The 26,923-nt window shown below is 42.9% G+C and overlaps 1 protein-coding gene and 25 non-coding genes across 27 annotated transcripts; 6 read left to right on the top strand and 20 right to left on the bottom strand.

The window, feature by feature from the left end:
- Positions 1-22: 22 nt before the first annotated feature.
- trnaq-cug (transfer RNA glutamine (anticodon CUG)) lies at positions 23-94 on the bottom strand. The gene has a single exon. It is a non-coding gene; the product is annotated as a tRNA-Gln (tRNA).
- Positions 95-921: 827 nt separating this feature from the next.
- Positions 922-994, top strand: trnaa-agc (transfer RNA alanine (anticodon AGC)). Its single transcript has one exon. It is a non-coding gene; the product is annotated as a tRNA-Ala (tRNA).
- Positions 995-1,570: 576 nt separating this feature from the next.
- On the bottom strand, positions 1,571-1,643 carry trnaf-gaa (transfer RNA phenylalanine (anticodon GAA)). Its single transcript has one exon. It is a non-coding gene; the product is annotated as a tRNA-Phe (tRNA).
- An 88-nt stretch (positions 1,644-1,731) lies between these two features.
- Positions 1,732-1,805, bottom strand: trnai-aau (transfer RNA isoleucine (anticodon AAU)). Its single transcript has one exon. It is a non-coding gene; the product is annotated as a tRNA-Ile (tRNA).
- Positions 1,806-1,910: 105 nt separating this feature from the next.
- Positions 1,911-1,982, bottom strand: trnaq-cug (transfer RNA glutamine (anticodon CUG)). The gene has a single exon. It is a non-coding gene; the product is annotated as a tRNA-Gln (tRNA).
- Positions 1,983-2,809: 827 nt separating this feature from the next.
- trnaa-agc (transfer RNA alanine (anticodon AGC)) lies at positions 2,810-2,882 on the top strand. The gene has a single exon. It is a non-coding gene; the product is annotated as a tRNA-Ala (tRNA).
- Positions 2,883-3,458: 576 nt separating this feature from the next.
- On the bottom strand, positions 3,459-3,531 carry trnaf-gaa (transfer RNA phenylalanine (anticodon GAA)). The gene has a single exon. It is a non-coding gene; the product is annotated as a tRNA-Phe (tRNA).
- An 88-nt stretch (positions 3,532-3,619) lies between these two features.
- Positions 3,620-3,693, bottom strand: trnai-aau (transfer RNA isoleucine (anticodon AAU)). The gene has a single exon. It is a non-coding gene; the product is annotated as a tRNA-Ile (tRNA).
- A 105-nt stretch (positions 3,694-3,798) lies between these two features.
- On the bottom strand, positions 3,799-3,870 carry trnaq-cug (transfer RNA glutamine (anticodon CUG)). Its single transcript has one exon. It is a non-coding gene; the product is annotated as a tRNA-Gln (tRNA).
- Positions 3,871-4,698: 828 nt separating this feature from the next.
- trnaa-agc (transfer RNA alanine (anticodon AGC)) lies at positions 4,699-4,771 on the top strand. Its single transcript has one exon. It is a non-coding gene; the product is annotated as a tRNA-Ala (tRNA).
- Positions 4,772-5,347: 576 nt separating this feature from the next.
- trnaf-gaa (transfer RNA phenylalanine (anticodon GAA)) lies at positions 5,348-5,420 on the bottom strand. The gene has a single exon. It is a non-coding gene; the product is annotated as a tRNA-Phe (tRNA).
- Positions 5,421-5,508: 88 nt separating this feature from the next.
- Positions 5,509-5,582, bottom strand: trnai-aau (transfer RNA isoleucine (anticodon AAU)). The gene has a single exon. It is a non-coding gene; the product is annotated as a tRNA-Ile (tRNA).
- Positions 5,583-5,687: 105 nt separating this feature from the next.
- Positions 5,688-5,759, bottom strand: trnaq-cug (transfer RNA glutamine (anticodon CUG)). Its single transcript has one exon. It is a non-coding gene; the product is annotated as a tRNA-Gln (tRNA).
- An 828-nt stretch (positions 5,760-6,587) lies between these two features.
- Positions 6,588-6,660, top strand: trnaa-agc (transfer RNA alanine (anticodon AGC)). The gene has a single exon. It is a non-coding gene; the product is annotated as a tRNA-Ala (tRNA).
- Positions 6,661-7,236: 576 nt separating this feature from the next.
- trnaf-gaa (transfer RNA phenylalanine (anticodon GAA)) lies at positions 7,237-7,309 on the bottom strand. Its single transcript has one exon. It is a non-coding gene; the product is annotated as a tRNA-Phe (tRNA).
- An 88-nt stretch (positions 7,310-7,397) lies between these two features.
- Positions 7,398-7,471, bottom strand: trnai-aau (transfer RNA isoleucine (anticodon AAU)). The gene has a single exon. It is a non-coding gene; the product is annotated as a tRNA-Ile (tRNA).
- A 105-nt stretch (positions 7,472-7,576) lies between these two features.
- Positions 7,577-7,648, bottom strand: trnaq-cug (transfer RNA glutamine (anticodon CUG)). Its single transcript has one exon. It is a non-coding gene; the product is annotated as a tRNA-Gln (tRNA).
- An 826-nt stretch (positions 7,649-8,474) lies between these two features.
- trnaa-agc (transfer RNA alanine (anticodon AGC)) lies at positions 8,475-8,547 on the top strand. Its single transcript has one exon. It is a non-coding gene; the product is annotated as a tRNA-Ala (tRNA).
- Positions 8,548-10,409: 1,862 nt separating this feature from the next.
- Positions 10,410-10,482, bottom strand: trnaf-gaa (transfer RNA phenylalanine (anticodon GAA)). Its single transcript has one exon. It is a non-coding gene; the product is annotated as a tRNA-Phe (tRNA).
- An 88-nt stretch (positions 10,483-10,570) lies between these two features.
- trnai-aau (transfer RNA isoleucine (anticodon AAU)) lies at positions 10,571-10,644 on the bottom strand. The gene has a single exon. It is a non-coding gene; the product is annotated as a tRNA-Ile (tRNA).
- A 495-nt stretch (positions 10,645-11,139) lies between these two features.
- trnaa-agc (transfer RNA alanine (anticodon AGC)) lies at positions 11,140-11,212 on the top strand. Its single transcript has one exon. It is a non-coding gene; the product is annotated as a tRNA-Ala (tRNA).
- A 577-nt stretch (positions 11,213-11,789) lies between these two features.
- Positions 11,790-11,862, bottom strand: trnaf-gaa (transfer RNA phenylalanine (anticodon GAA)). Its single transcript has one exon. It is a non-coding gene; the product is annotated as a tRNA-Phe (tRNA).
- Positions 11,863-12,116: 254 nt separating this feature from the next.
- trnaq-cug (transfer RNA glutamine (anticodon CUG)) lies at positions 12,117-12,188 on the bottom strand. The gene has a single exon. It is a non-coding gene; the product is annotated as a tRNA-Gln (tRNA).
- Positions 12,189-13,154: 966 nt separating this feature from the next.
- On the bottom strand, positions 13,155-13,227 carry trnaf-gaa (transfer RNA phenylalanine (anticodon GAA)). Its single transcript has one exon. It is a non-coding gene; the product is annotated as a tRNA-Phe (tRNA).
- An 88-nt stretch (positions 13,228-13,315) lies between these two features.
- On the bottom strand, positions 13,316-13,389 carry trnai-aau (transfer RNA isoleucine (anticodon AAU)). Its single transcript has one exon. It is a non-coding gene; the product is annotated as a tRNA-Ile (tRNA).
- Positions 13,390-18,943: 5,554 nt separating this feature from the next.
- LOC137490192 (polymeric immunoglobulin receptor-like) lies at positions 18,944-26,083 on the bottom strand. 2 transcript variants are annotated; one of them, XM_073944830.1, is made up of 5 exons: positions 25,957-26,083; positions 25,514-25,819; positions 25,076-25,399; positions 21,101-21,225; positions 18,944-20,987 (listed from the first exon to the last, which is right to left on the bottom strand). In XM_073944830.1, the coding sequence occupies exons 1-4, from the start codon at positions 26,003-26,005 to the stop codon at positions 21,137-21,139; spliced, it is 768 nt and encodes a 255-aa protein (XP_073800931.1). In that variant the 5' UTR covers positions 26,006-26,083; the 3' UTR covers positions 18,944-20,987; positions 21,101-21,136. The 2 variants fall into 2 exon arrangements, with proteins under 2 accessions (XP_073800931.1, XP_073800930.1); XM_073944829.1 differs by lacking the exon at positions 25,957-26,083 and having other exon boundaries at positions 25,514-25,952.
- Positions 26,084-26,923: the final 840 nt, after the last annotated feature.

Here is a 26,923-nt window from a genome sequence, read left to right as displayed (position 1 = left end):
TGAGCAGTGCTGGCAAAAAGCCAGGTTCCACCGAGATTTGAACTCGGATCGCTGGATTCAGAGTCCAGAGTGCTAACCATTACACCATGGAACCTTTAGGCTACTGAATGCTGCTGCCCGGGCGGAAGAGAATGAATAAAAAAAAAAACAGCCTTGGAGGAAAATAGCAGAATGTCAATCCAAGGCGGTGCCAATTTGCATTGTTTCTGAGTAACTCGTCATTCGGCATGCAGGGCTCCTCACACGTTTACTGGAGCAGGACCAGGTAGGGCCTTCAAAAGAAAAGCGCGATATTCCAGGTAATTTGACGACTAAATGGCGGGCAGGGCAAAGAGGCCACCACAGAGCAGATGTGATCTTTTATTTTATTTTTTGACCACGTCGAAAAAGCGGCCAATGAACAGCACCGAGGGAAATTAGCTCAAATAGTAGAGCGCTCGATCAGGCCATTGGAATCATCACCAGAAGCGACGTGACCATCTGGGAGAAGGATAGCGTTTTGGTCAAGTGGAAGCTGGTGGACTTAAGGTTGAAGCAGCTAGGTTTAAACTCGGATCGCTGGATTCAGAGTCCAGAGTGCTAACCATTATACCATGGAACCTCGAGATTGCTGATAGCTGCTGCCCGGGCGGAAGAGAATGAATAAAAAAAAAAAAAAACAGCCTTGGAGGAAAGTAGCAGAATGTCAATCCAAAGTGGTGCCAATTTGCAATGTTTCTGAGTAACTCGTCATTCGGCATGCAGGGCTCCTCACACGTTTACTGGAGCAGGACCAGGTAGGGCCTTCAAAAGAAAAGCGCGATATTCCAGGTAATTTGACGACTAAATGGCGGGCAGGGCAAAGAGGCCACCACAGAGCAGATGTGATCTTTTATTATATTTTTTGACCACGTCGAAAAATCGGCCAATTTATGGCACCGAGGGGAATTAGCTCAAGTGGTAGAGCGCTCGCTTAGCATGCGAGAGGTAGCGGGATCGATGCCCGCATTCTCCACTTCTGTTTCCTTGCCTTTCACATTTCCTTCATTGCAAAGCTGGCGGCACCTTGAGGGTTGAAAGCAAAACTTCTTAGTTCAGCTTTGCTGGTTCCTGTGTAGTACTTAGCATTGCAACACCTCAGAAGCCCTATCAAGTCACAGTTTTCTTTTATTCAGTGGCGCATCCGCAGTGGGACATCAAAGCGCTAAATATATAGCAGAGTGCTGTCGATCAGGCCATTGGAATCATCACCAGAAGCGACCATCTGGGACAGTGATCACCAAACTTGTTCCTGGAGGGCCGGTGTCCTGCAGATTTTAGTTCCAACCCTAATCAAACACACCTGACCAAGCTAATCAAGGTCTTACTGGGTATACTTGAAACATCCAGGCAGGTGTGTTGAGGCAAGATGGAGCTAAACCCTGCAGGGACACCGGCCCTCCACGACCAGGATTGGTGACCCCTGATCTGGGAGAAGGATATCGTTTTGGTCAAGTGGAAGCAGGTGGACTTAAGAGTGAAGCAGCTAGGTTTTTTGGATGAGTTTCGGTCACCTGACCCTCATGCCAAAAACAGAACACCCACACTGCTTTGCCGAAACCCGGGATCGAACCAGGGACCTTTAGATCTTCAGTCTAATGCTCTCCCAACTGAGCTATTTCGGCTGCGTTGACTCAGCTTTCCTGCAACATGCATGTCTGTGAGACCGATCAGAGCCTTAAAATGCCTCTGAGTCCTAAGACAGTAAAAGTTTGGCCAATACGGGGCTCGAACCAGCGACCTTGGCGTTATTAGCACCACGCTCTAACCAGCTGAGCTAACCGGCCACTTTCAGCTCACATTACTACAAAGCCCAGACTAACTGTCATTCTCCAGACTCCAAGGGATTAGCATGCTATTCCAGCTTTTTTGAGCAGTGCTGGCAAAAAGCCAGGTTCCACCGAGATTTGAACTCGGATCGCTGGATTCAGAGTCCAGAGTGCTAACCATTACACCATGGAACCTTTAGGCTACTGAATGCTGCTGCCCGGGCGGAAGAGAATGAATAAAAAAAAAAACAGCCTTGGAGGAAAATAGCAGAATGTCAATCCAAGGCGGTGCCAATTTGCATTGTTTCTGAGTAACTCGTCATTCGGCATGCAGGGCTCCTCACACGTTTACTGGAGCAGGACCAGGTAGGGCCTTCAAAAGAAAAGCGCGATATTCCAGGTAATTTGACGACTAAATGGCGGGCAGGGCAAAGAGGCCACCACAGAGCAGATGTGATCTTTTATTTTATTTTTTGACCACGTCGAAAAAGCGGCCAATGAACAGCACCGAGGGAAATTAGCTCAAATAGTAGAGCGCTCGATCAGGCCATTGGAATCATCACCAGAAGCGACGTGACCATCTGGGAGAAGGATAGCGTTTTGGTCAAGTGGAAGCTGGTGGACTTAAGGTTGAAGCAGCTAGGTTTAAACTCAGATCGCTGGATTCAGAGTCCAGAGTGCTAACCATTACACCATGGAACCTCGAGATTGCTGATAGCTGCTGCCCGGGCGGAAGAGAATGAATAAAAAAAAAAAAAAACAGCCTTGGAGGAAAGTAGCAGAATGTCAATCCAAAGTGGTGCCAATTTGCAATGTTTCTGAGTAACTCGTCATTCGGCATGCAGGGCTCCTCACACGTTTACTGGAGCAGGACCAGGTAGGGCCTTCAAAGGAAAAGCGCGATATTCCAGGTAATTTGACGACTAAATGGCGGGCAGGGCAAAGAGGCCACCACAGAGCAGATGTGATCTTTTATTATATTTTTTGACCACGTCGAAAAATCGGCCAATTTATGACACCGAGGGGAATTAGCTCAAGTGGTAGAGCGCTCGCTTAGCATGCGAGAGGTAGCGGGATCGATGCCCGCATTCTCCACTTCTGTTTCCTTGCCTTTCACATTTCCTTCATTGCAAAGCTGGCGGCACCTTGAGGGTTGAAAGCAAAACTTCTTAGTTCAGCTTTGCTGGTTCCTGTGTAGTACTTAGCATTGCAACACCTCAGAAGCCCTATCAAGTCACAGTTTTCTTTTATTCAGTGGCGCATCCGCAGTGGGACATCAAAGCGCTAAATATATAGCAGAGTGCTGTCGATCAGGCCATTGGAATCATCACCAGAAGCGACCATCTGGGACAGTGATCACCAAACTTGTTCCTGGAGGGCCGGTGTCCTGCAGATTTTAGTTCCAACCCTAATCAAACACACCTGACCAAGCTAATCAAGGTCTTACTGGGTATACTTGAAACATCCAGGCAGGTGTGTTGAGGCAAGATGGAGCTAAACCCTGCAGGGACACCGGCCCTCCACGACCAGGATTGGTGACCCCTGATCTGGGAGAAGGATATCGTTTTGGTCAAGTGGAAGCAGGTGGACTTAAGAGTGAAGCAGCTAGGTTTTTTGGATGAGTTTCGGTCACCTGACCCTCATGCCAAAAACAGAACACCCACACTGCTTTGCCGAAACCCGGGATAGAACCAGGGACCTTTAGATCTTCAGTCTAACGCTCTCCCAACTGAGCTATTTCGGCTGCGTTGACTCAGCTTTCCTGCAACATGCATGTCTGTGAGACCGATCAGAGCCTTAAAATGCCTCTGAGTCCTAAGACAGTAAAAGTTTGGCCAATACGGGGCTCGAACCCGCGACCTTGGCGTTATTAGCACCACGCTCTAACCAGCTGAGCTAACCGGCCACTTTCAGCTCACATTACTACAAAGCCCAGACTAACTGTCATTCTCCAGACTCCAAGGGATTAGCATGCTATTCCAGCTTTTTTGAGCAGTGCTGGCAAAAAGCCAGGTTCCACCGAGATTTGAACTCGGATCGCTGGATTCAGAGTCCAGAGTGCTAACCATTACACCATGGAACCTTTAGGCTACTGAATGCTGCTGCCCGGGCGGAAGAGAATGAATAAAAAAAAAAAACAGCCTTGGAGGAAAATAGCAGAATGTCAATCCAAGGCGGTGCCAATTTGCATTGTTTCTGAGTAACTCGTGATTCGGCATGCAGGGCTCCTCACACGTTTACTGGAGCAGGACCAGGTAGGGCCTTCAAAAGAAAAGCGCGATATTCCAGGTAATTTGACGACTAAATGGCGGGCAGGGCAAAGAGGCCACCACAGAGCAGATGTGATCTTTTATTTTATTTTTTGAACACGTCGAAAAAGCGGCCAATGAACAGCACCGAGGGAAATTAGCTCAAATAGTAGAGCGCTCGATCAGGCCATTGGAATCATCACCAGAAGCGACGTGACCATCTGGGAGAAGGATAGCGTTTTGGTCAAGTGGAAGCTGGTGGACTTAAGGTTGAAGCAGCTAGGTTTAAACTCGGATCGCTGGATTCAGAGTCCAGAGTGCTAACCATTACACCATGGAACCTCGAGATTGCTGATAGCTGCTGCCCGGGCGGAAGAGAATGAATAAAAAAAAAAAAAAACAGCCTTGGAGGAAAGTAGCAGAATGTCAATCCAAAGTGGTGCCAATTTGCAATGTTTCTGAGTAACTCGTCATTCGGCATGCAGGGCTCCTCACACGTTTACTGGAGCAGGACCAGGTAGGGCCTTCAAAAGAAAAGCGCGATATTCCAGGTAATTTGACGACTAAATGGCGGGCAGGGCAAAGAGGCCACCACAGAGCAGATGTGATCTTTTATTATATTTTTTGACCACGTCGAAAAATCGGCCAATTTATGGCACCGAGGGGAATTAGCTCAAGTGGTAGAGCGCTCGCTTAGCATGCGAGAGGTAGCGGGATCGATGCCCGCATTCTCCACTTCTGTTTCCTTGCCTTTCACATTTCCTTCATTGCAAAGCTGGCGGCACCTTGAGGGTTGAAAGCAAAACTTCTTAGTTCAGCTTTGCTGGTTCCTGTGTAGTACTTAGCATTGCAACACCTCAGAAGCCCTATCAAGTCACAGTTTTCTTTTATTCAGTGGCGCATCCGCAGTGGGACATCAAAGCGCTAAATATATAGCAGAGTGCTGTCGATCAGGCCATTGGAATCATCACCAGAAGCGACCATCTGGGACAGTGATCACCAAACTTGTTCCTGGAGGGCCGGTGTCCTGCAGATTTTAGTTCCAACCCTAATCAAACACACCTGACCAAGCTAATCAAGGTCTTACTGGGTATACTTGAAACATCCAGGCAGGTGTGTTGAGGCAAGATGGAGCTAAACCCTGCAGGGACACCGGCCCTCCACGACCAGGATTGGTGACCCCTGATCTGGGAGAAGGATATCGTTTTGGTCAAGTGGAAGCAGGTGGACTTAAGAGTGAAGCAGCTAGGTTTTTTGGATGAGTTTCGGTCACCTGACCCTCATGCCAAAAACAGAACACCCACACTGCTTTGCCGAAACCCGGGATCGAACCAGGGACCTTTAGATCTTCAGTCTAACGCTCTCCCAACTGAGCTATTTCGGCTGCGTTGACTCAGCTTTCCTGCAACATGCATGTCTGTGAGACCGATCAGAGCCTTAAAATGCCTCTGAGTCCTAAGACAGTAAAAGTTTGGCCAATACGGGGCTCGAACCCGCGACCTTGGCGTTATTAGCACCACGCTCTAACCAGCTGAGCTAACTGGCCACTTTCAGCTCACATTACTACAAAGCCCAGACTAACTGTCATTCTCCAGACTCCAAGGGATTAGCATGCTATTCCAGCTTTTTTGAGCAGTGCTGGCAAAAAGCCAGGTTCCACCGAGATTTGAACTCGGATCGCTGGATTCAGAGTCCAGAGTGCTAACCATTACACCATGGAACCTTTAGGCTACTGAATGCTGCTGCCCGGGCGGAAGAGAATGAATAAAAAAAAAAAACAGCCTTGGAGGAAAATAGCAGAATGTCAATCCAAGGCGGTGCCAATTTGCATTGTTTCTGAGTAACTCGTGATTCGGCATGCAGGGCTCCTCACACGTTTACTGGAGCAGGACCAGGTAGGGCCTTCAAAAGAAAAGCGCGATATTCCAGGTAATTTGACGACTAAATGGCGGGCAGGGCAAAGAGGCCACCACAGAGCAGATGTGATCTTTTATTTTATTTTTTGAACACGTCGAAAAAGCGGCCAATGAACAGCACCGAGGGAAATTAGCTCAAATAGTAGAGCGCTCGATCAGGCCATTGGAATCATCACCAGAAGCGACGTGACCATCTGGGAGAAGGATAGCGTTTTGGTCAAGTGGAAGCTGGTGGACTTAAGGTTGAAGCAGCTAGGTTTAAACTCGGATCGCTGGATTCAGAGTCCAGAGTGCTAACCATTACACCATGGAACCTCGAGATTGCTGATAGCTGCTGCCCGGGCGGAAGAGAATGAATAAAAAAAAAAAAAAACAGCCTTGGAGGAAAGTAGCAGAATGTCAATCCAAAGTGGTGCCAATTTGCAATGTTTCTGAGTAACTCGTCATTCGGCATGCAGGGCTCCTCACACGTTTACTGGAGCAGGACCAGGTAGGGCCTTCAAAAGAAAAGCGCGATATTCCAGGTAATTTGACGACTAAATGGCGGGCAGGGCAAAGAGGCCACCACAGAGCAGATGTGATCTTTTATTATATTTTTTGACCACGTCGAAAAATCGGCCAATTTATGGCACCGAGGGGAATTAGCTCAAGTGGTAGAGCGCTCGCTTAGCATGCGAGAGGTAGCGGGATCGATGCCCGCATTCTCCACTTCTGTTTCCTTGCCTTTCACATTTCCTTCATTGCAAAGCTGGCGGCACCTTGAGGGTTGAAAGCAAAACTTCTTAGTTCAGCTTTGCTGGTTCCTGTGTAGTACTTAGCATTGCAACACCTCAGAAGCCCTATCAAGTCACAGTTTTCTTTTATTCAGTGGCGCATCCGCAGTGGGACATCAAAGCGCTAAATATATAGCAGAGTGCTGTCGATCAGGCCATTGGAATCATCACCAGAAGCGACCATCTGGGACAGTGATCACCAAACTTGTTCCTGGAGGGCCGGTGTCCTGCAGATTTTAGTTCCAACCCTAATCAAACACACCTGACCAAGCTAATCAAGGTCTTACTGGGTATACTTGAAACATCCAGGCAGGTGTGTTGAGGCAAGATGGAGCTAAACCCTGCAGGGACACCGGCCCTCCACGACCAGGATTGGTGACCCCTGATCTGGGAGAAGGATATCGTTTTGGTCAAGTGGAAGCAGGTGGACTTAAGAGTGAAGCAGCTAGGTTTTTTGGATGAGTTTCGGTCACCTGACCCTCATGCCAAAAACAGAACACCCACACTGCTTTGCCGAAACCCGGGATCGAACCAGGGACCTTTAGATCTTCAGTCTAACGCTCTCCCAACTGAGCTATTTCGGCTGCGTTGACTCAGCTTTCCTGCAACATGCATGTCTGTGAGACCGATCAGAGCCTTAAAATGCCTCTGAGTCCTAAGACAGTAAAAGTTTGGCCAATACGGGGCTCGAACCCGCGACCTTGGCGTTATTAGCACCACGCTCTAACCAGCTGAGCTAACCGGCCACTTTCAGCTCACATTACTACAAAGCCCAGACTAACTGTCATTCTCCAGACTCCAAGGGATTAGCATGCTATTCCAGCTTTTTTGAGCAGTGCTGGCAAAAAGCCAGGTTCCACCGAGATTTGAACTCGGATCGCTGGATTCAGAGTCCAGAGTGCTAACCATTACACCATGGAACCTTTAGGCTACTGAATGCTGCTGCCCGGGCGGAAGAGAATGAATAAAAAAAAAAACAGCCTTGGAGGAAAATAGCAGAATGTCAATCCAAGGCGGTGCCAATTTGCATTGTTTCTGAGTAACTCGTGATTCGGCATGCAGGGCTCCTCACACGTTTACTGGAGCAGGACCAGGTAGGGCCTTCAAAAGAAAAGCGCGATATTCCAGGTAATTTGACGACTAAATGGCGGGCAGGGCAAAGAGGCCACCACAGAGCAGATGTGATCTTTTATTTTATTTTTTGACCACGTCGAAAAAGCGGCCAATGAACAGCACCGAGGGAAATTAGCTCAAATAGTAGAGCGCTCGATCAGGCCATTGGAATCATCACCAGAAGCGACGTGACCATCTGGGAGAAGGATAGCGTTTTGGTCAAGTGGAAGCTGGTGGACTTAAGGTTGAAGCAGCTAGGTTTAAACTCGGATCGCTGGATTCAGAGTCCAGAGTGCTAACCATTACACCATGGAACCTCAAGATTGCTGATAGCTGCTGCCCGGGCGGAAGAGAATGAATAAAAAAAAAAAAAACAGCCTTGGAGGAAAGTAGCAGAATGTCAATCCAAAGTGGTGCCAATTTGCAATGTTTTTGAGTAACTCGTCATTCGGCATGCAGGGCTCCTCACACGTTTACTGGAGCAGGACCAGGTAGGGCCTTCAAAAGAAAAGCGCGATATTCCAGGTAATTTGACGACTAAATGGCGGGCAGGGCAAAGAGGCCACCACAGAGCAGATGTGATCTTTTATTATATTTTTTGACCACGTCGAAAAATCGGCCAATTTATGGCACCGAGGGGAATTAGCTCAAGTGGTAGAGCGCTCGCTTAGCATGCGAGAGGTAGCGGGATCGATGCCCGCATTCTCCACTTCTGTTTCCTTGCCTTTCACATTTCCTTCATTGCAAAGCTGGCGGCACCTTGAGGGTTGAAAGTAAAACTTCTTAGTTCAGCTTTGCTGGTTCCTGTGTAGTACTTAGCATTGCAACACCTCAGAAGCCCTATCAAGTCACAGTTTTCTTTTATTCAGTGGCGCATCCGCAGTGGGACATCAAAGCGCTAAATATATAGCAGAGTGCTGTCGATCAGGCCATTGGAATCATCACCAGAAGCGACCATCTGGGACAGTGATCACCAAACTTGTTCCTGGAGGGCCGGTGTCCTGCAGATTTTAGTTCCAACCCTAATCAAACACACCTGACCAAGCTAATCAAGGTCTTACTGGGTATGCTTAAAACATCCAGGCAGGTGTGTTGAGGCAAGATGGAGCTAAACCTTGCAGGGACACCGGCACTCCACGACCAGGATTGGTGACCCCTGATCTGGGAGAAGGATATAGTTTTGGTCAAGTGGAAACAGGTGGACTTAAAGGGCCATGAAACCCCCTCGTTTCAGCAGGGTGTTTTCACACCTCTACTTTCGAAAAAGTCAGAAAAGTGGGCGTGTCCAGCTCTGTTTAGGGGGGAGTGTCGGAGGAACTAAAGTGGGATGGTGTGGGAGTGTCTATTTGTGCACGCGTGAGTTTCAGAGTCAAAATACACACCCACACAGACAGGAGAAAGCGATGGTGTTTAACCTACGTGGACATCTGTAGTCGAATTATTTGCTGAATTAATAAATGTTGGACTTTAACTGCAGTTTCATTCAGGGAATTCATTCATGCCCCTCGCGACAAACGCGATATTTGATTCGAGGATCTGCTCTAAGCGTGTATTTTTCATGCAATGTTTGATACCGCACGGCGAATGAGAGAAAAAAAACTCCGCATTTCCCGGAAACTTAGATGCACACGGCAGGTAGCATCAGAAAGCCGCGTGTGTTAATGAGAGAAAAAAAAAACTCCGCATTTCCCGGAAACTTAGATGCACACGGCAGGTAGCGTCAGAAAGCCGCGTGTGTTATTCCGGTCACTAAATGTGGTGCTAACATTTCTGCACTCAGTGCTATAGTTAACTTAATTCGATATGAACAAACTGAATAAACAAAGAGCACTGGTCGCTCACTTACCAAATCTGTAGAGACAGGACAATCGCCAGCAACTAGAGCCGCGTCTTTATGGAGAGAATACTACAAGCAAATCCAGATTTCAGCGTTTGCAGATGAGAACAGCTCTCAGGTAAACAATAATCCTCCTTAGACACGTAAGTTATTGTTGTCGAGCGTCGCGTACACCGTTAATCCACACGTGATCCAGATAAGCTCCCACAGAGAGAAAATGAAAACGAAACTTAACGGCAGCAAACTATAAAAGCAACACTTCACGCTTGTTTTGCCAACACAACGTGGCGTCTTTGTGGTGTAAACACGGTGACACAAATGAATATTAATGAAGTTGCACAATAGAGCGCGCTGATTGGTTTGAACCAAGTCTTACTCATGCATTAATGTATCACACTGTAAGACGTAATAAGGCTCACTCAGGCACAGACGCCCAGTCTGCACGCTGGAATACACGCTATTATGTCATGACCGTGACGCAGCTTCAAAAATTCGTTTCAAACAGGAAGTACGAATTTGCTTGAAATAACGCAAAAACAACCAATTTACACTTTTTAGTGAAATATAGGTGTCCTAATAGTGTTTTTAGCAGTGTGGGACACATATACGACTGTCAAAAGCTCAAAAAATGTGTTTTGGTGTTTCGTGACCCTTTAAGGGTGAAGCAGCTAGGTTTTTTGGATGAGTTTCGGTCACCTGACCCTCATGCCAAAAACAGAACTACCACACTGCTTTGCCGAAACCCGGGATCGAACCAGGGACCTTTAGATCTTCTGTCTAACGCTCTCCCAACTGAGCTATTTCGGCTGCGTTGACTCAGCTTTCCTACAACATGCATGTCTGTGAGACCGATCAGAGCCTCAAAATGCCTCTGAGTCCTAAGACAGTAAAAGTTTGGCCAATACGGGGCTCGAACCCGCCACCTTGGCGTTATTAGCACCACGCTCTAACCAGCTGAGCTAACCGGCCACTTTCAGCTCACATTACTACAAAGCCTAGACTAACTGTCATTCTCCAGACTCCAAGTGATTAGCATGATATTCCAGCTTTTTTGAGCAGTGCTGGCAAAAAGCCAGGTCCCACCGAGATTAGAATTCGGTTCGCTGGATTCAGAGTCCAGAGTGCTAACCATTACACCATGGAACCTTTAGGCTACTGAATGCTGCTGCCCGGGCAGAAGAGAATGAATAAAAAAAAAAAAACAGCCTTGGAGGAAAGTAGCAGAATGTCAATCCAAGGCGGTGCCAATTTGCATTGTTTCTGAGTAACTCGTCATTCGGCATGCAGGGCTCCTCACACGTTTACTGGAGCAGGACCAAGTAGGGCCTTCAAAAGAAAAGCGCGATATTCCAGGTAATTTGACGACTAAATGGCAGGCAGGGCAAAGAGGCCACCACAGAGCAGATGTGATCTTTTATTATATTTTTTGACCACGTCGAAAAATCAGCCCATTTATGGCACCGAGGGGAATTAGCTCAAGTGGTAGAGCGCTCGCTTAGCATGCGAGAGGTAGCGGGATCGATGCCCGCATTCTCCACTTCTGTTTCCTTGCCTTTCACATTTCCTTCATTGCAAAGCTGGCGGCACCTTGAGGGTTGAAAGCAAAACTTCTTAGTTCAGCTTTGCCGGTTCCTGTGTAGTACTTAGCATTGCAACACCTCAGAAGCCCTATCAAGTCACAGTTTTCTTTTATTCAGTGGCGCATCCGCAGTGGGACATCAAAGCGCTAAATATATAGCAGAGTGCTGTCGATCAGGCCATTGGAATCATCACCAGAAGCGACCATCTGGGACAGTGATCACCAAACTTGTTCCTGGAGGGCCGGTGTCCTGCAGATTTTAGTTCCAACCCTAATCAAACACACCTGGCCAAGCTAATCAAGGTCTTACTGGGTATACTTGAAACATCCAGGCAGGTGTGTTGAGGCAAGATGGAGCTAAACCCTGCAGGGACACCGGCCCTCCACGACCAGGATTGGTGACCCCTGATCTGGGAGAAGGATATCGTTTTGGTCAAGTGGAAGCAGGTGGACTTAAGGGTGAAGCAGCTAGGTTTTTTTGGATGAGTTTCGGTCACCTGACCCTCATGCCAAAAACAGAACTACCACACTGCTTTGCCGAAACCCGGGATCGAACCAGGGACCTTTAGATCTTCAGTCTAACGCTCTCCCAACTGAGCTATTTCGGCTGCGTTGACTCATTTTTCCTGCAACATGGATGTCTGTGAGACCGATCAGAGCCTTAAAATGCCTCTGAGTCCTAAGACAGTAAAAGTTTGGCCAATACGGGGCTCGAACCCGCCACCTTGGCGTTATTAGCGCCACGCTCTAACCAGCGACTTTCAGCTCACATTACTACAAAGCCCAGACTAACTGTCATTCTCCAGCCTCCAAGGGATTAGCATGATATTCCAGCTTTTTTGAGCAGTGCTGGCAAAAAGCCAGGTCCCACCGAGATTTGAACTCGGATCGCTGGATTCAGAGTCCAGAGTGCTAACCATTACACCAGGGAACCTTTAGGCTACTGAATGCTGCTGCCCGGGCAGAAGAGAATGAATAAAAAAAAAAACAGCCTTGGAGGAAAGTAGCAGAATGTCAATCCAAGGCGGTGCCAATTTGCATTGTTTCTGAGTAACTCGTCATTCGGCATGCAGGGCTCCTCACACGTTTACTGGAGCAGGACCAGGTAGGGCCTTCAAAAGAAAAGCGCGATATTCCAGGTAATTTGACGACTAAATGGCGGGCAGGGCAAAGAGGCCACTTCAGAGCAGATGTGATCTTTTATTATATTTTTTGACCACGTCGAAAAATCGGCCGATTTATGGCACCGAGGGGAATTAGCTCAAGTGGTAGAGCGCTCGCTTAGCATGCGAGAGGTAGCGGAATCGATGCCCGCGTTCTCCACTTCTGTTTCCTTGCCTTTCACATTTCCTTCATTGCAAAGCTGGCGGCACCTTGAGGGTTGAAAGCAAAACTTCTTAGTTCAGCTTTGCCGGTTCCTGTGTAGTACTTAGCATTGCAACACCTCAGAAGCCCTATCAAGTCACAGTTTTCTTTTATTCAGTGGCGCATCCGCAGTGGGACATCAAAGCGCTAAATATATAGCAGAGTGCTGTCGATCAGGCCATTCAAATCATCACCAGAAGCGACCATCTGGGACAGTGATCACCAAACTTGTTCCTGGAGGGCCGGTGTCCTGCAGATTTTAGTTCCAACCCTAATCAAACACACCTGACCAAGCTAATCAAGGTCTTACTGGGTATACTTGAAACATCCAGGCAGGTGTGTTGAGGCAAGATGGAGCTAAACCCTGCAGGGGAACCGGCCCTCCACGACCAGGATTGGTGACCCCTGATCTGGGAGAAGGATATCGTTTAGGTCAAGTGGAAGCAGGTGGACTTAAGGTTGAAGCAGCTAGGTTTTTTTGGATGAGTTTCGGTCACCTGACCCTCATGCCAAAAACAGAACTACCACACTGCTTTGCCGAAACCCGGGATCGAACCAGGGACCTTTAGATCTTCAGTCTAACGCTCTCCCAACTGAGCTATTTCGGCTGCGTTGACTCAGCTTTCCTGCAACATGCATGTCTGTGAGACCGAGCAGAGCCTTAAAATGCCTCTGAGTCCTAAGACAGTAAAAGTTTGGCCAATACGGGGCTCGAACCGGCCACCTTGGCGTTATTAGCACCACGCTCTAACCAGCTGAGCTAACCGGCCACTTTCAGCTCACATTCCTACAAAGCCCAGACTAACTGTCATTCTCCAGCCTCCAAGGTATTAGCATGATATTCCAGCTTTTTTGAGCAGTGCTGGCAAAAAACCAGGTCCCACCAACATTTGAACTCGGATCGCTGGATTCAGAGTCCAGAGTGCTAACCATTACACCATGGAAGCTTTAGGTTACTCAATGCTGCTGCCCGGGCGGAAGAGAATGAATAAAAAAAAAAAAAACAGCCTTGGAGGAAAGTAGCAGAATGTCAATCCAAGGCGGTGCCAATTTGCATTGTTTCTGAGTAACTCGTGATTCGGCATGCAGGGCTCCTCACACGTTTACTGGAGCAGGGCCAGGTAGGGCCTTCAAAAGAAAAGCGCGATATTCCAGGTAATTTGACGACTAAATGGCGGGCAGGGCAAAGAGGCCACCACTGAGCAGATGTGATCTTTTATTTTCTTTTTTGACCGCGTTTTGGTCAAGTGGAAGCTGGTGGTCTTAAGGGTGAAGCAACTAGGTTTTAAACTCAGATCGCTGGATTCAGAGTCCAGAGTGCTAACCATTACACCATGGAACCTCGAGATTGCTGAATGCTGCTGCCCGGGCGGAAGAGAATGAATTAAAAAAAAAAAACAGCCTTGGAGGAAAGTAGCAGAATGTCAATCCAAGGCGGTGCCAATTTGCATTGTTTCTGTGTGAAGGGTGAAGCAGCTATTCTTTTTGGCTTTTCACTCGTTCCTCACGGGACAATCATATGCATTTAGAGCCAGAAAAAGACTTGAACCGTTCATCTCTCGAGTCCTCTATCGGGTCTGAGTCATTCATTTCTCACGGGCCAATCATACACGTTTAGAGCCGGAAAAAGAATTGAACCGTTCATCTCTCGAGTCCTCGGGTTTGAGTCATTCTGTCACGTGATGAACAAACGATCATGGCTCCTATCGGCTTAGACTGTGCATTGATTAAGATTACATGTGACTGTCAGTGTAACGTGAATGAACCCCTGACATTTGAAGACATGAAGAGGTGAGCTGAGCAAAGAGACAAAAATGCCTTCATAGATAAAAGAGCAGGTCATCATTGATATATTATTTTCTTCTTGTAATATTCTACTTATGACTTATTTGTCGTGCAATCAACCTTTCGGGCTAGTTGTAGATGTGTTCGGAAGCAATTCGTAACATTTTAATAATATTTTGGCAAATTGAACCAAATGAACAAAATGACTTGAAAAAAGATTTGTTCATCTTGATGAACGAGACTCAAAGATCCGAGTCAGTAAAATGATACAAACTTCCCATCACTAAAAAGTGGTAACATTTTATTCATTAAAAGTTAGTACATTGTTATTTTTCGAGTTAAATAAAAGTTTGATGGTTTTACACTATAAATATACTAATTAAAAGTATGTTTATACTTCAGTAGGACTTTAGTACACTTGACAAAAGTATACTAAATACCAGTAAAACTTTGCAACTAAGTTTAATTTGCAACTTTTAATTTTTATTAAAAAATTAATAAATTTTTAGTGTACTACAATAAAGTACACTACTGAAAAAACATCCAAAAGATTTTTATTAGTGTGTTTTTCAAAAGTGTGCTTTAAATGCTTTAAACATTAGTTGATTTTTAGTACACTGTTTACATATTAATCCTAAGTTTAAAATAAGTTATACAAAATCTATTAGTAATGTATTGTAGTAGTAATACATTTTCCCAAAAGTTGTACTTAAGTACACTTAATGTGAATGCAATATCACTAACACTTAAATTGATTTTGAGTGTGGTAATTTTAAGTTTACATTAAATTGACTTTATTAAAAATCTATTAGTAATGTATTGTAGTTGAGGTACTGTAACGCCGGGGAGTGACACCAACAACAGAAGGTAGGATCCAATATGCAGGTTTTATTCACAGTCAGGCAAGCAGTGGTCAATACGGGAGCAAACAGATATATGTAGACAATCCAGAATCGTAGTCAGTAAACAGGCAATAGGTCGTAAGGCAGGCGGCTAAACAGGATGACAAGGATAAACAGGGCTAAGAACAAAACACGGGAAAACAAGACCAGGATAACGCGTTGTAATGTCACCTTACAGATAAACAAGACTGGGCAATGTGAATGAGTGTGTGTTGCTTAAATACTGTGTGTAATCAGTCTCTGAAAGTCCTCAGGTGTGAATGTAAATCAAGCTAAATGAGAAAGCAGGTGTGTGGGCGAAGAGCATGTATGAAGTTGTAGTCCAGGAAAAGTGTAGTTCTAAGTGTGTGTGTGTTTACCAGCGACATCTGGTGGTTGTTCGCTGGTAAACATGACAGAGCCCCCCCTCTAAGGAGTGGCTTCCAGACACTCCTAATACTGTTCAGGTGGGAGATGGAGCGGAGGCGGAATAGGGGGAGGGATGGAGGGCCAGGACCATGCAGCGGGGGTGTACCTGGAGCGTGGAGCTGCGGGAGGGCCTGGAGTGTGGAGCTGCGGAGGGCCTGGATCATGAGGCTGCGACCATTGGGGAAGCTTAGGTGGCAGCGGCCATTCAGGAAGTTCAGGCAACGGCCATTCAGGGAGCTCAGGCGGCGGCCATTCAGGGAGCTCAGGCGGCGGCCATTCAGGGAGCTCAGGCGGCGGCGGCCATTCAGGGAGCTCAGGCGGCGGCGGCCATTCAGGGAGCTCAGGCGGCGGCGGCCATTCAGGGAGCTCAGGCGGCGGCGGCCATTCAGGGAGCTCAGGCGGCGGCGGCCATTCAGGGAGCTCAGGCGGCGGCGGCCATTCAGGGAGCTCAGGCGGCGGCGGCCATTCAGGGAGCTCAGGCGGCGGCGGCCATTCAGGGAGCTCAGGCGGCGGCGGCCATTCAGGGAGCTCAGGCGGCGGCGGCCATTCAGGGAGCTCAGGCGGCGGCGGCCATTCAGGGAGCTCAGGCGGCGGCGGCCATTCAGGGAGCTCAGGCGGCGGCGGCCATTCAGGGAGCTCAGGCGGCGGCGGCCATTCAGGGAGCTCAGGCGGCGGCGGCCATTCAGGGAGCTCAGGCAGTAACAGTTCTGGTGGTGGCATCAGCTCTTGTAACTCAGGTGGTGGTGGCCATTCTGGTGGCTCAGGTGATGGTATTTCAGGAACTGAAACAGGAACTATGGCAGGAACGGACAAGGAACAGGAAACCATCTTGTGAGCAGGTGGCAGATTGGCGCTTACCACATTGTGAGCTGGAGGGCTGGTTGTGACCACATTGTGAGCTGGAGGACTGGAGTCTGCCATCTTGTGAGCTGGAGGACTGGAGTCGGCCATCTTGTGAGCTGGAGGACTGGAGTCGGCCATCTTGTGAGCTGGAGGACTGGAGTCGGCCATCTTGTGAGCTGGAGGACTGGAGTCGGCCATCTTGTGAGCTGGAGGACTGGAGTCGGCCATCTTGTGAGCTGGAGGACTGGAGTCGGCCATCTTGTGAGCTGGAGGACTGGAGTCGGCCATCTTGTGAGCTGGAGGACTGGAGTCGGCCATCTTGTGAGCTGGAGGACTGGAGTCGGCCATCTTGTGAGCTGGAGGACTGGAGTCGGCCATCTTGTGAGCTGGAGGACTGGAGTCGGCCATCTTGTGAGCTGGAGGACTGGAGTCGGCCATCTTGTGAGCTGGAGGACTGGAGTCGGCCATCTTGTGAGCTGGGAGTGTGGTGATGGAATGAGCAGCAAGCCCCGTTGCCAGCGGGTCTTGCTGTCCTTTGCCCCCCCCCCAAAAAATATTTAGGGTTGTCCTCCACCTCTCCTACAGTGAAGGGGGACCCACTCATTTGAAGTGCAAGATCAATATAACCTTCTAGAGTCCCGTGGGGGTCATGCAAAGGCATTGTGGAATATAGGGGCTCAGAAAGTCCTCCACGAAAGAAAATCATTAGGTATAAGTCATCCAAAGATGTTAAATGGGATACCTGGATGAAGTCCTCCACGTATTCCTCTATAGACCGGGCTTCCTGACGCAGACACATGATCTTGATACCCGCTGAATCCATTGTGTGGCAGAGTCTTCTGTAACGCCGGGGAGTGACACCAACAACAGAAGGTAGGATCCAATATGCAGTTTATTCAATAGTCAGGTAAGCAGTGGTCAATACGGGAGCAAACAGATATATGTAGACAATCCAGAATCGTAGTCAGTAAACAGGCAATAGGTCGTAAGGCAGGCGGCTAAACAGGATGACAAGGATAAACAGGGCTAAGAACAAAACACGGGAAAACAAGACCAGGATAACGCGTTGTAATGTCACCTTACAGATAAACAAGACTCGGCAATGTGAATGAGTGTGTGTTGCTTAAATACTGTGTGTAATCAGTCTCTGAAAGTCCTCAGGTGTGAATGTAAATCAAGCTAAATGGGAAAGCAGGTGTGTGGGCGAAGAGCATGTATGAAGTTGTAGTCCAGAAAAAGTGTAGTTCTAAGTGTGTGTGTGTGTTTACCAGCGACATCTGGTGGTTGTTCGCTGGTAAACATGACAGGTACATTTTCCCAAAATACTTTTAATACAGTATTTAGCACATTTTTTTTTAACAATTTGTATATATTTTTAATATATTACTATTATACTTTAAATTAGTCATATATATATATATATATATATATATATATATATATATATATATATATATATATATATATATATATATATATATATATATATAAAATATGTTTAAAAGTAGGGTTCAAGTGTATTTCTAGGTGTAACTAAATAAATATTTTTTAAAATACAGATCTAGTATGTTAAAAGCACATTTTAGTTCAATTTCATGGTGTCTCAAAATAGCACAGTTGAGTACACTTAGATGGTATTAAGTTTATCTTAACACATACTTAATACTATATTTTAGTACATTAAGTACAAAATTAGTGTGCGAAAATAGAGCACTTTTAGTACATTACTGAAAAGTGTACTAAGTATACTTAAATAAAGTGTATTTTAGTGCACTTTTTTTTTTTTTTACCTGGGAAGTTCCGGTTGTGAACATGCATGCCAAAAAAAGTACTTGCTGTTCATGCGCCGCTCATGTGTTGTGAAACGCAGTATGTATTGCAAGTCGACAAAACTAAAGTGTAAATAATCTATCCGCCTCCTGACAGATTTTTTTGCATGAAGTAAAAAGGAGGAATGATGAGTCAGAAAGGTAAGACTTAATAAACCTAATTCTCTACCATGTGTCAAGTCTAAGACAACAGATAATTCTATAAAACTTCCTTTTTGTATTCTATAGAATTGTCTATAGAATTTCAATAAAATTTAATAATTATTCATGCAAAAGATTTCTTGAAGGATCTTAGCATCACTCCAGTTGTGTCTTTACAATATTTTTCCAGTTACACTTTGGATAAATTTCTGTTATTTATGTAGAATAACAATTGAACAATAACAATAAAATTAACTTAAATTTATTTATAATAAATAATGTATAATAAAATGTATATTTAAATGTATATTAAATAATGTAAATAAAATGTATATTTATTATGTAAATATTATGTATTGTTACGGCCAGCTCGCTCCCAACCGTACCATAAAAAGGATCAGACACACAAAAAGATATATAATGAAAAAAACATTTATTAAAGGGAATAATAAAGTATAACAAACTGTCTAGGGATTTGAAATAAATAAGAAATCAGATGAAATTCTCTCAACAAAATACAAAACAAAACATAAGACGGCAACACAAAAGAGTTGGAGCAAAATGACCTCTCTGTGGAATAACGGTCCACCAGAGGAAGTGCCGTTCTTCACAAAAAATTCAAATATATACTTTCTCCACCCATAAATTAACTAATTAACGGTGACGTCACATGGGGAGGCCACCGAAAGGTAAGAAAGAGAAGACAGGGTCGTAACAATATTAATATAAATTTTTAGGGGGTCTGTGCCCCAGTAGAGCTTTATGTCTAACAACGCACTTGGCATCAGGCAAACCACAATAACACATACATGAGTGAGTTCAACAGATATTTTATGGTGTTTGTACGCTTCATCGTGTGCATCATCTTCACCTGCAACTTTACAATAATTAATGATAGATGTAAGTTAAACATTTCCTCTTCAAAATCAACTGAGGTAACGGTGGTGCTGTGCTGCACCTTCATTTACATATTTGCTTCCACTTCACAAGAACAAGTTGCAAGAGTTATATGGATTTAGAGCAGAAGACAGCTGAACACTGTGCCACTTCAACATTATCTAAAAACTTGTTCGATGCACTTTATTTATGTTTATTACAAGTATGTTATTAATGAGTTAGAAGCATGTGTTGCATCAGTGTGTTTGTGAATTTGAGGGGCAGAGCAATGAAGGGAAGCAGATTTTGCTCTGTAATGAATTTTATTAGATAAAAAAAACAGTAAACATTTGTACTTGTTGCACAATTTGAAAAATAACAAATCTTACAATGATGATCAAAAGCATGGGGTTTTATTATAATAATGCCCAGGGGCGGACTGTGACAGCATTTTCAACCGGGAAAAGTTATAGGAGGCGGCAGGCCAGAATCACGGTGGCAGGCAAGATAGACGCTCAGTCCGCCCCTGCTGATGCCTAAATGTGATTATGGTCACCAGTCCAGTCGACAGAAAAGCACATCTCCCTGCATCCTTTCTGATAAACACCTGCCCTCAATCAGCCTTTATCAGATTCCTGTTTATCTCAGATCATACTGCAATTTATAAGTGTATCTGTCTAAACAGACTGACAGGCAGATAGATAGATAGATAGATAGATAGATAGATAGATAGATAGATAGATAGATAGATAGATAGATAGATAGATAGATAGATAGATAGATAGATAGATAGATAGATAGATAGATAGATAGATAGATAGATAATTAAATCTCTAAAATAAATAATAAATTGTATTCTTTCAAATATTTATTCTTAGCATGATCAGAAGATGTATTTGACTTCCTATCTACACCTTCAAGTGAACTCATCTGGCTCATTAAATTCACTCACAAATATCCACACGCCCTCCGGTGCTCATAACGAGAATTACAACCCCAAAAATAACATTGTCAATTTAAGCCGTTTAAGATGCACAATGAAACATAGTGGGATGTTGTGTAATCTAGTTTCATGATTTAGTTCTCTCTATATTTCTCTGTCTGTCTCCGTTTTCTGCGCACAGTCATTAGAGCTTTTTTACTGTTTTTTTTTTTACTTTTCATTACTGCTGAACAAAATATGTATCTTTGCAGAGCATTGATATAGAAACAGTTTTTTTCTGCCGCTTTTCTAGTTCTCAAGTCTTATTGGCTGAGAGGTGTACCATATTTTAATGAGCATGTTGCAGTATCTTTACACATATTTCACTCCTTTAGCATCTTTCTGCCAAATAATGTATTTTTGAAACTTTTTTTAGTGAGAAGTTGTATAGACCTTAAACATGATAAAGAATGTAAAAAATACCTGAGTTATCTTAAAACACACATTTTATAACTGCAAAAGTCAAGTTAATAAAGCTATAAAACCACATTAAGACAAGTTAAACCGTATAAAACTAAATACTGAAATTATATTTTTCTGATGGCTGAGTTTTCCACATGCTCTTGCGTATGTCTGTGAGCTGCTGTCTGTTGCTGAACATCCTAAAGAGACACAGAATGAGGGAAACATGTTTATTAGGTATGTGAGAGTGTTGATTGGGTTTTATGATTAATTTTTGTCAAGATATATCCAATATCAATAAATCCATCTTTACATTGACTATAAAGTGGTGAGTTGTGTGCTTGTTTTCTCAAGTTTTCTTTTCTCTGGTTGTTTGTTCTTCGGAGAGTTTTGCAGGTTTGTTGGTTGATAGACAGGCTGAATGAAAGTAATGTTTCTCTGTTGAGAATTAAAACATTACAATTAAAAACAATGAAGATGTACAAAGAAAAAACTGAGGGTAAACAAACTCTTGTCAAAATCAGTTACTGCATCAAGAATTGTGTAATTTCTGTCTGTCTGACATTGCATATCTGTATTGTGGATAAAATGCTTTTAATCCAGTGTCAAGCTGATTTGATCGTCACAATGAGTTATAAGTAGAACAAACAATAATGTAACTTTATTTAACAGTTCCCAGATAGCAGAATTGGGTTATGACTGAATCAACAGTTTGAGAGTTGAAAATTCAACAGTGAGTTTTCATCAGGTTTGCACCCTCAAATCTTCATTTTTCAGCTATAGAAAGATTCAACATGCAGTGATTTAAGTTAATGATATTATTAAGTAACAAATTGAGTGTTATTGATAACTGATGTTGAACACCTGCTGTTAACAAGCAGAATCACTGAAGGAACACAAATCTACAACTGACTTCAGTTTGTATCAAATTAATACAAAAAGACATAATTTTATGATTTGCTTCTCATTATGTTTGCTTGAGAAAGCCAACATTCCGTTTTACTACTTTGTCCTCGAAAACAAATGTATCTCCTCATAGACCATTATTGCTACAAGTCCCAAATTTGGTCAAAATGTGCCTTCTGCATTCAATATTGTTGCTAAATCTCCTCATGCCAATCAGACTAATCGCTTCTGAATAAAAAATGTCAAATATTTTATTTTTATAATCCGGGCATATATATATATATATATATATATATATATATATATATATATATATATATATATATATATATATATATATATATATATATATATATATATATATATGATACAAGCCCTTAAATTTGGCCAAAGATTTTGTTGCAATATTTTTTTTGGGATCATTAGACATAGTTTTCCAATGAATCATTTTTAAGAATTGTTTTTCTCTATTTTGCCTTTTTTTAAAGTACATATTTTGACTGGTATAGCAAGCCATTTTTGCATGTATCCCTTTTACACATATTAAGCATTGCGTTTTCAATAAAATATGGCAAGCCACTATTACATAAAGTCCACGTTCAATTTTTGACTGTCATAGAGACATCAGGGTTGATTTATATCACTCATATTGGCAAGAAGCTTTGATGTATCATCACTAAGCAGTCAATTTCCTTCATAGCAATAAAACAGGCTAACCTAGCAACCATTTAAAAACAGCTCTACATCAGAACATTGTAGGGACCTGAGTATTGGCTCGTTTGACTCATGCTAGCAAAATGGAACTTCCTGTGTACTATGCATGGTAACAACGATTAACTACATCCTGTAAATGGTTATCTAAGTGTAATAACATATGCATATGTACACAAGCATTGCCATTTAGAAACTGCTTTGCAACCACCTAGCAATGCCATAAACATTTTAGCAACCGCTGTGCTTCCTGCCAACTGCCATTCTCAGACCCAACACAGTCAATTTGGCTTTCTCAACTCAACATCAAAGTTCTTGAATGAACGTTAGGTTCTAGTTTATCTTGCAACTTCACTGACTTTTTTAGATAATTGAATTAAATGATCAAAAATTGTTCAAAAAAGGTGAAAGTAAACAGCCATAGTTGAAATAACATTCCATTAAGCAAAGTGTCCAAATGATGATGAAAAATATCTATTATAATCTTATTTGGAATTCAATCACAGCTGTAGCTTCAATAACTGAAACAAAATACAGTTAATGTCTAAAATCTCAGCAAGGGATCATCATACAACTCTATTAACATCATCAGCAACTTCAATTATAACTACAGTACTGTGTTTGACTTTATTTCAGACGTCTACCCATATTTTTAATTACATTTATTAAGAATTAAAATTTATAATTCATTAACAATACGTTTTTAGAAGTCACCATGGTGAACAGTGGTTGCTTTACTTGGTCTTTTTGATTCTTCATTTATCATGCTGATTTAGTCTTTGTTAAAGCTCTGTGTTAGCTTTTGCAGCTGGTGATGAAAAGGATACACCATGGCTTTTCGAGAACCATGGTGTAGAGTATATATGTGAGTCCAATGCAGAAAGGCATTAAAGCAGTGCAGTTAGACACCTTAATAATAACTTAAGTATTATTAATTCCGTAAAAAAGTTGTAGGGTAGGTTAATGTAGCAATCATCAGACAAAATTATAGGAACACAGCAAAAGGTTGGATATTCTGTGGTATAGTTGTGAAAATTGACATTAAAGAACCCATATTAAGTTTTTATTTTGAAAATGCCCTTCCATGTAGTGTGTGTTTGAAGTCACGCTGTGCAGATGGATATTATTGACAGTCTATACCCAAAGATGAAACTGTGAAGAGTAAGTGGTTAAGGAAGGATCAGTAAAGACTACTGATGGACTATGTCAGAACATGGATCAGTGCATCATGGATCAGTTTTTTCCTCCATTTCACAAGTATAAGTATGTGCGATTAAAAATGTTGCCTCATTTACTCTAGCTTGCAAATTATGTATTTAGTTGTGTTTTGTTACTTGTAACCTCGGGTACTTTATCAGGTTAACTTTTTATATTCTAATATCGCTTGTAAAGTCACGTTGAAAACGCGACGCATGCCGCTTTGTTTACGGACCGTCAGGTTTGTTTACGTTCCTACACACATGCAACGGTCAAGTTTCAAAATAGTTCAGCTCAGCTTCGAGGTGAGGTGTCTAAAATGCACTCAGCAAGCTGAACTGGCACTCTAGGCGAACGACGATCACACTGCCCTCAACCCGAAAGTGCATTCTCTGTTTTTGAATGTTTTGGTGTTGTGTCCACTGAGGAGGGTAATATGTGTGTGTGTGTGTGTGTGTGTGTGTGTGTATGTGTATGTGTGTGTGTGTGTGTGTGTGTGTGTGTGTGTGTGTGTGTGTGTGTGTGTGAGAGAGAGAAGAGCAGGTACAGTGTGATGGGCCAGGAGATCTCTTCGACAGTTCTTGGAGTTTTTGCTCAATAAAATAATTAGTCGTCTGTATTTTCAAGTCCATCATATGTATTTACATTCACCCACTAGGTGCCAAAATCCACACCTAAAACTATGAAGCGTGTATGCACTGTGACTACTTTTATATTGTTGATTGTCTCACGCTGAAGGCTGTCGGTGTCGACCAATCGTAGTAGGCTGTCATCGGTCCAATCAGCGCAGATTAGCTTCGCGCTAAGGAGGGGTTTATGAACAAATGAATCGCTGAACGATTTATATGGGATTTGCTGGGATAATTAGGTAAAAATAAATGCAGATTATAAGATCATGAAAATGTTTTTAGACCTTGCATGCATAGTAGACTGTTGTTAGAGACCATAACAACCAAAATATGACCCTAATTCATGTGTAATAGGGGCTCTTTACATGCACAGCCCCAGCAGGTTCAAATTTTTTAACAAGTGGAAAGTTCATGATGAATCATTAAAACGATTGTGATTTTTTTAATAATAATTTTTTTTTTAAATAACAATAGTTTTTATACATGGTGCACTTTCAGATATAAACCTCTACTGAATGTTTTCATCCACTTAGAGCTGTGTTTTGCACTGCACAGAAGATAATTTTCGAAAACTTAAAATAGGGGCTCTTTAAAGAAAACAGATCAAAATATATTAAATAGAAAAAATAAAAATAAAATTGAATTGTCCTCTGGCTGTTTAGTTGTAGATCCCTCTATTTGTTGTACAGGTTTTCTAGTTGAATGGACTGTGTGTGGGGAATTAAACCTTCAAATCATTATATAAACTAAAAAAGCATTTAATTTATTAAAATGTCACCTATTAAAGCAGCTGATATTTTTCATGAGAATTATCAATAATAGACCAGCACAGAGAATAAATGTACCTTTCACAGTGAGTGTGATGGTGTGTTGTCCAGTCGGGACAGAGCACTGATATTCTCCCTGATCCTCTTTTTTCAGGTCTGATATGTGTAGAGAGAGATTTCCTGGAGATCCTTCGCTCAGTAGTTTGACTCGACCTCTGTGTCTCTCGCTCTGCTCATCTGGGTAAAGTTCTTCAGGTTTTCCTCTGGGCTTTAGTGCAGTAAATGTCCATGTAAATTGTTGAGGTTTAGCCAGTAGTTCAGTACAGGAACAGGACAAAACTACAGACTGCTCTGAGTGTCCCGTCACCTCAAGCGTCTGTTTATTCTGATCCAGATCACAGCCTGACAACAAATTCATAACACTTACACTCACATTCACATTTACACTGCACTGACATAGAAGAAAATATACTGCATGTTGACAGAGACATGTTTCAGTAAAAACCTTCCATTTACCTTTTATTGTTATCCTAATATATGTGTAAGTTTGTGAAGTTTGACACATATAGGCCCCTTCATCCTCTTTACTGAGGTCAGAAATGAGCAGAGACAGATTTGCTGGAGATCTTTGGTTAAACAGCTTCACTCTGTCTTTGTATTTCTCATCTTTAAACACTTCAGTCCACTTGTTTTCAATGCTGTAGCTCCATCTGATTGTCTGCGCTTTAGACTGAGGGTCATGACAGGAGCAGGGCAGCAGGACTGATCCACCTATGTAACTGGTTACTTCTTTACTCTGTCTAAAATCTGAAATATGACAACCTGCAGGTAGAGTGAGCTTCTTTGAGAAAAGATCAATCAGGAAATCAGAAAATAACATCTAGAAGACGTAACAGCTTAGGTTTTTATGAAAGAACTGAATTCTTTCCCAATTAAAGTGTTTGTGAGTGTGCTCTTACCTTCAGTAAAGTGAAGGATAAAGAGGAGAAGACAGAAACACTCCTTCATGATTCTCTGAACACACTGATGATCTAGATTTACACACACTTCAACAAAGCTGTCAGTCTTAATTCTGTGCTGCTTGTTCCTATTATAAGTCTGCCGGAACTTACACTTTGTGTCACATCCTCTTCCAACTCATAATACCTGTTTGCATGTTATTATGCTGTGTTTAGGACTACAGAGCATAATACCCAAAGCCTATGTGCAAGAAGAAAAGCTACAGACACTATGATTATGATTTAATAAGTTAAATTTATTAACAATACATAATAATAAACCCTGCACTGAAAAATGATTTGTTGGATTTACTGGGTTGAATTTTTTTAAAGATAAGTCGTTGTAAACTATTTGAGCTGAATATCAACAAATTAAATTAATATACAACTTAACTTGTCTTTTTAAATTCAGCTTCTATAAATCGTTTGCAACATTTTGCATTGAACTTTTTTTTTCATTGTGGATAACAACTCAGACCACAGAATGACCACACTGACGCCTGTGAGATCAGCAGCTATTTTGGGATGCTTTTTCACTTAGCATTGCTTCCTCTTCACGATATATGATCAAAATTAAATATAAACTCATCATTGCACTTTTTGCTTACTATTCATATAGTAATTATTCGGTCAAACTTTACAATAAGGTTTATTAGTTAATGTTAATTAATGCATTTACTAACATGAACAAACAATGAACAATACATTTACTATTGTATTTATTCATGTTAGTGAACGTTAGTTAATGAAAATACAGTTGTTCATTGTTAGTTCATGTTAACTCACGGTGCATTAACTAATGTTAACAAGCATGGAATTAGATGTTAATAATGCATTAGTAAATGTTCAATTATGATTAATAAATGCTGTACATGTGTTGTTCATGATTAGTTCATGTTAGTAAATGTATTAACTTATGAACCTTATT

This window comes from Danio rerio, chromosome 3 (genome assembly GCF_049306965.1).
Source record: "Danio rerio strain Tuebingen ecotype United States chromosome 3, GRCz12tu, whole genome shotgun sequence".
NCBI classification, from domain to species: Eukaryota; Metazoa; Chordata; class Actinopteri; order Cypriniformes; family Danionidae; genus Danio; species Danio rerio.
This window is presented reverse-complemented; position numbering and strand designations above follow the sequence as displayed.

Excerpts from the sequence above, each read along its gene's own strand:
- LOC137490192 (XM_073944829.1), bottom strand. The coding sequence starts at position 25,877 with ATGTTATTTTCTGATTTCCTGATTGATCTTTTCTCAAAGAAGCTCACT. Across the intron at positions 25,400-25,513 it reads TATTAGGATAACAATAAAAG|GCTGTGATCTGGATCAGAAT; the intron begins GTAAATGGAAGG and ends ATTTGTTGTCAG. Across the intron at positions 21,226-25,075 it reads CATCACACTCACTGTGAAAG|AGAAACATTACTTTCATTCA; the intron begins GTACATTTATTC and ends AATTCTCAACAG.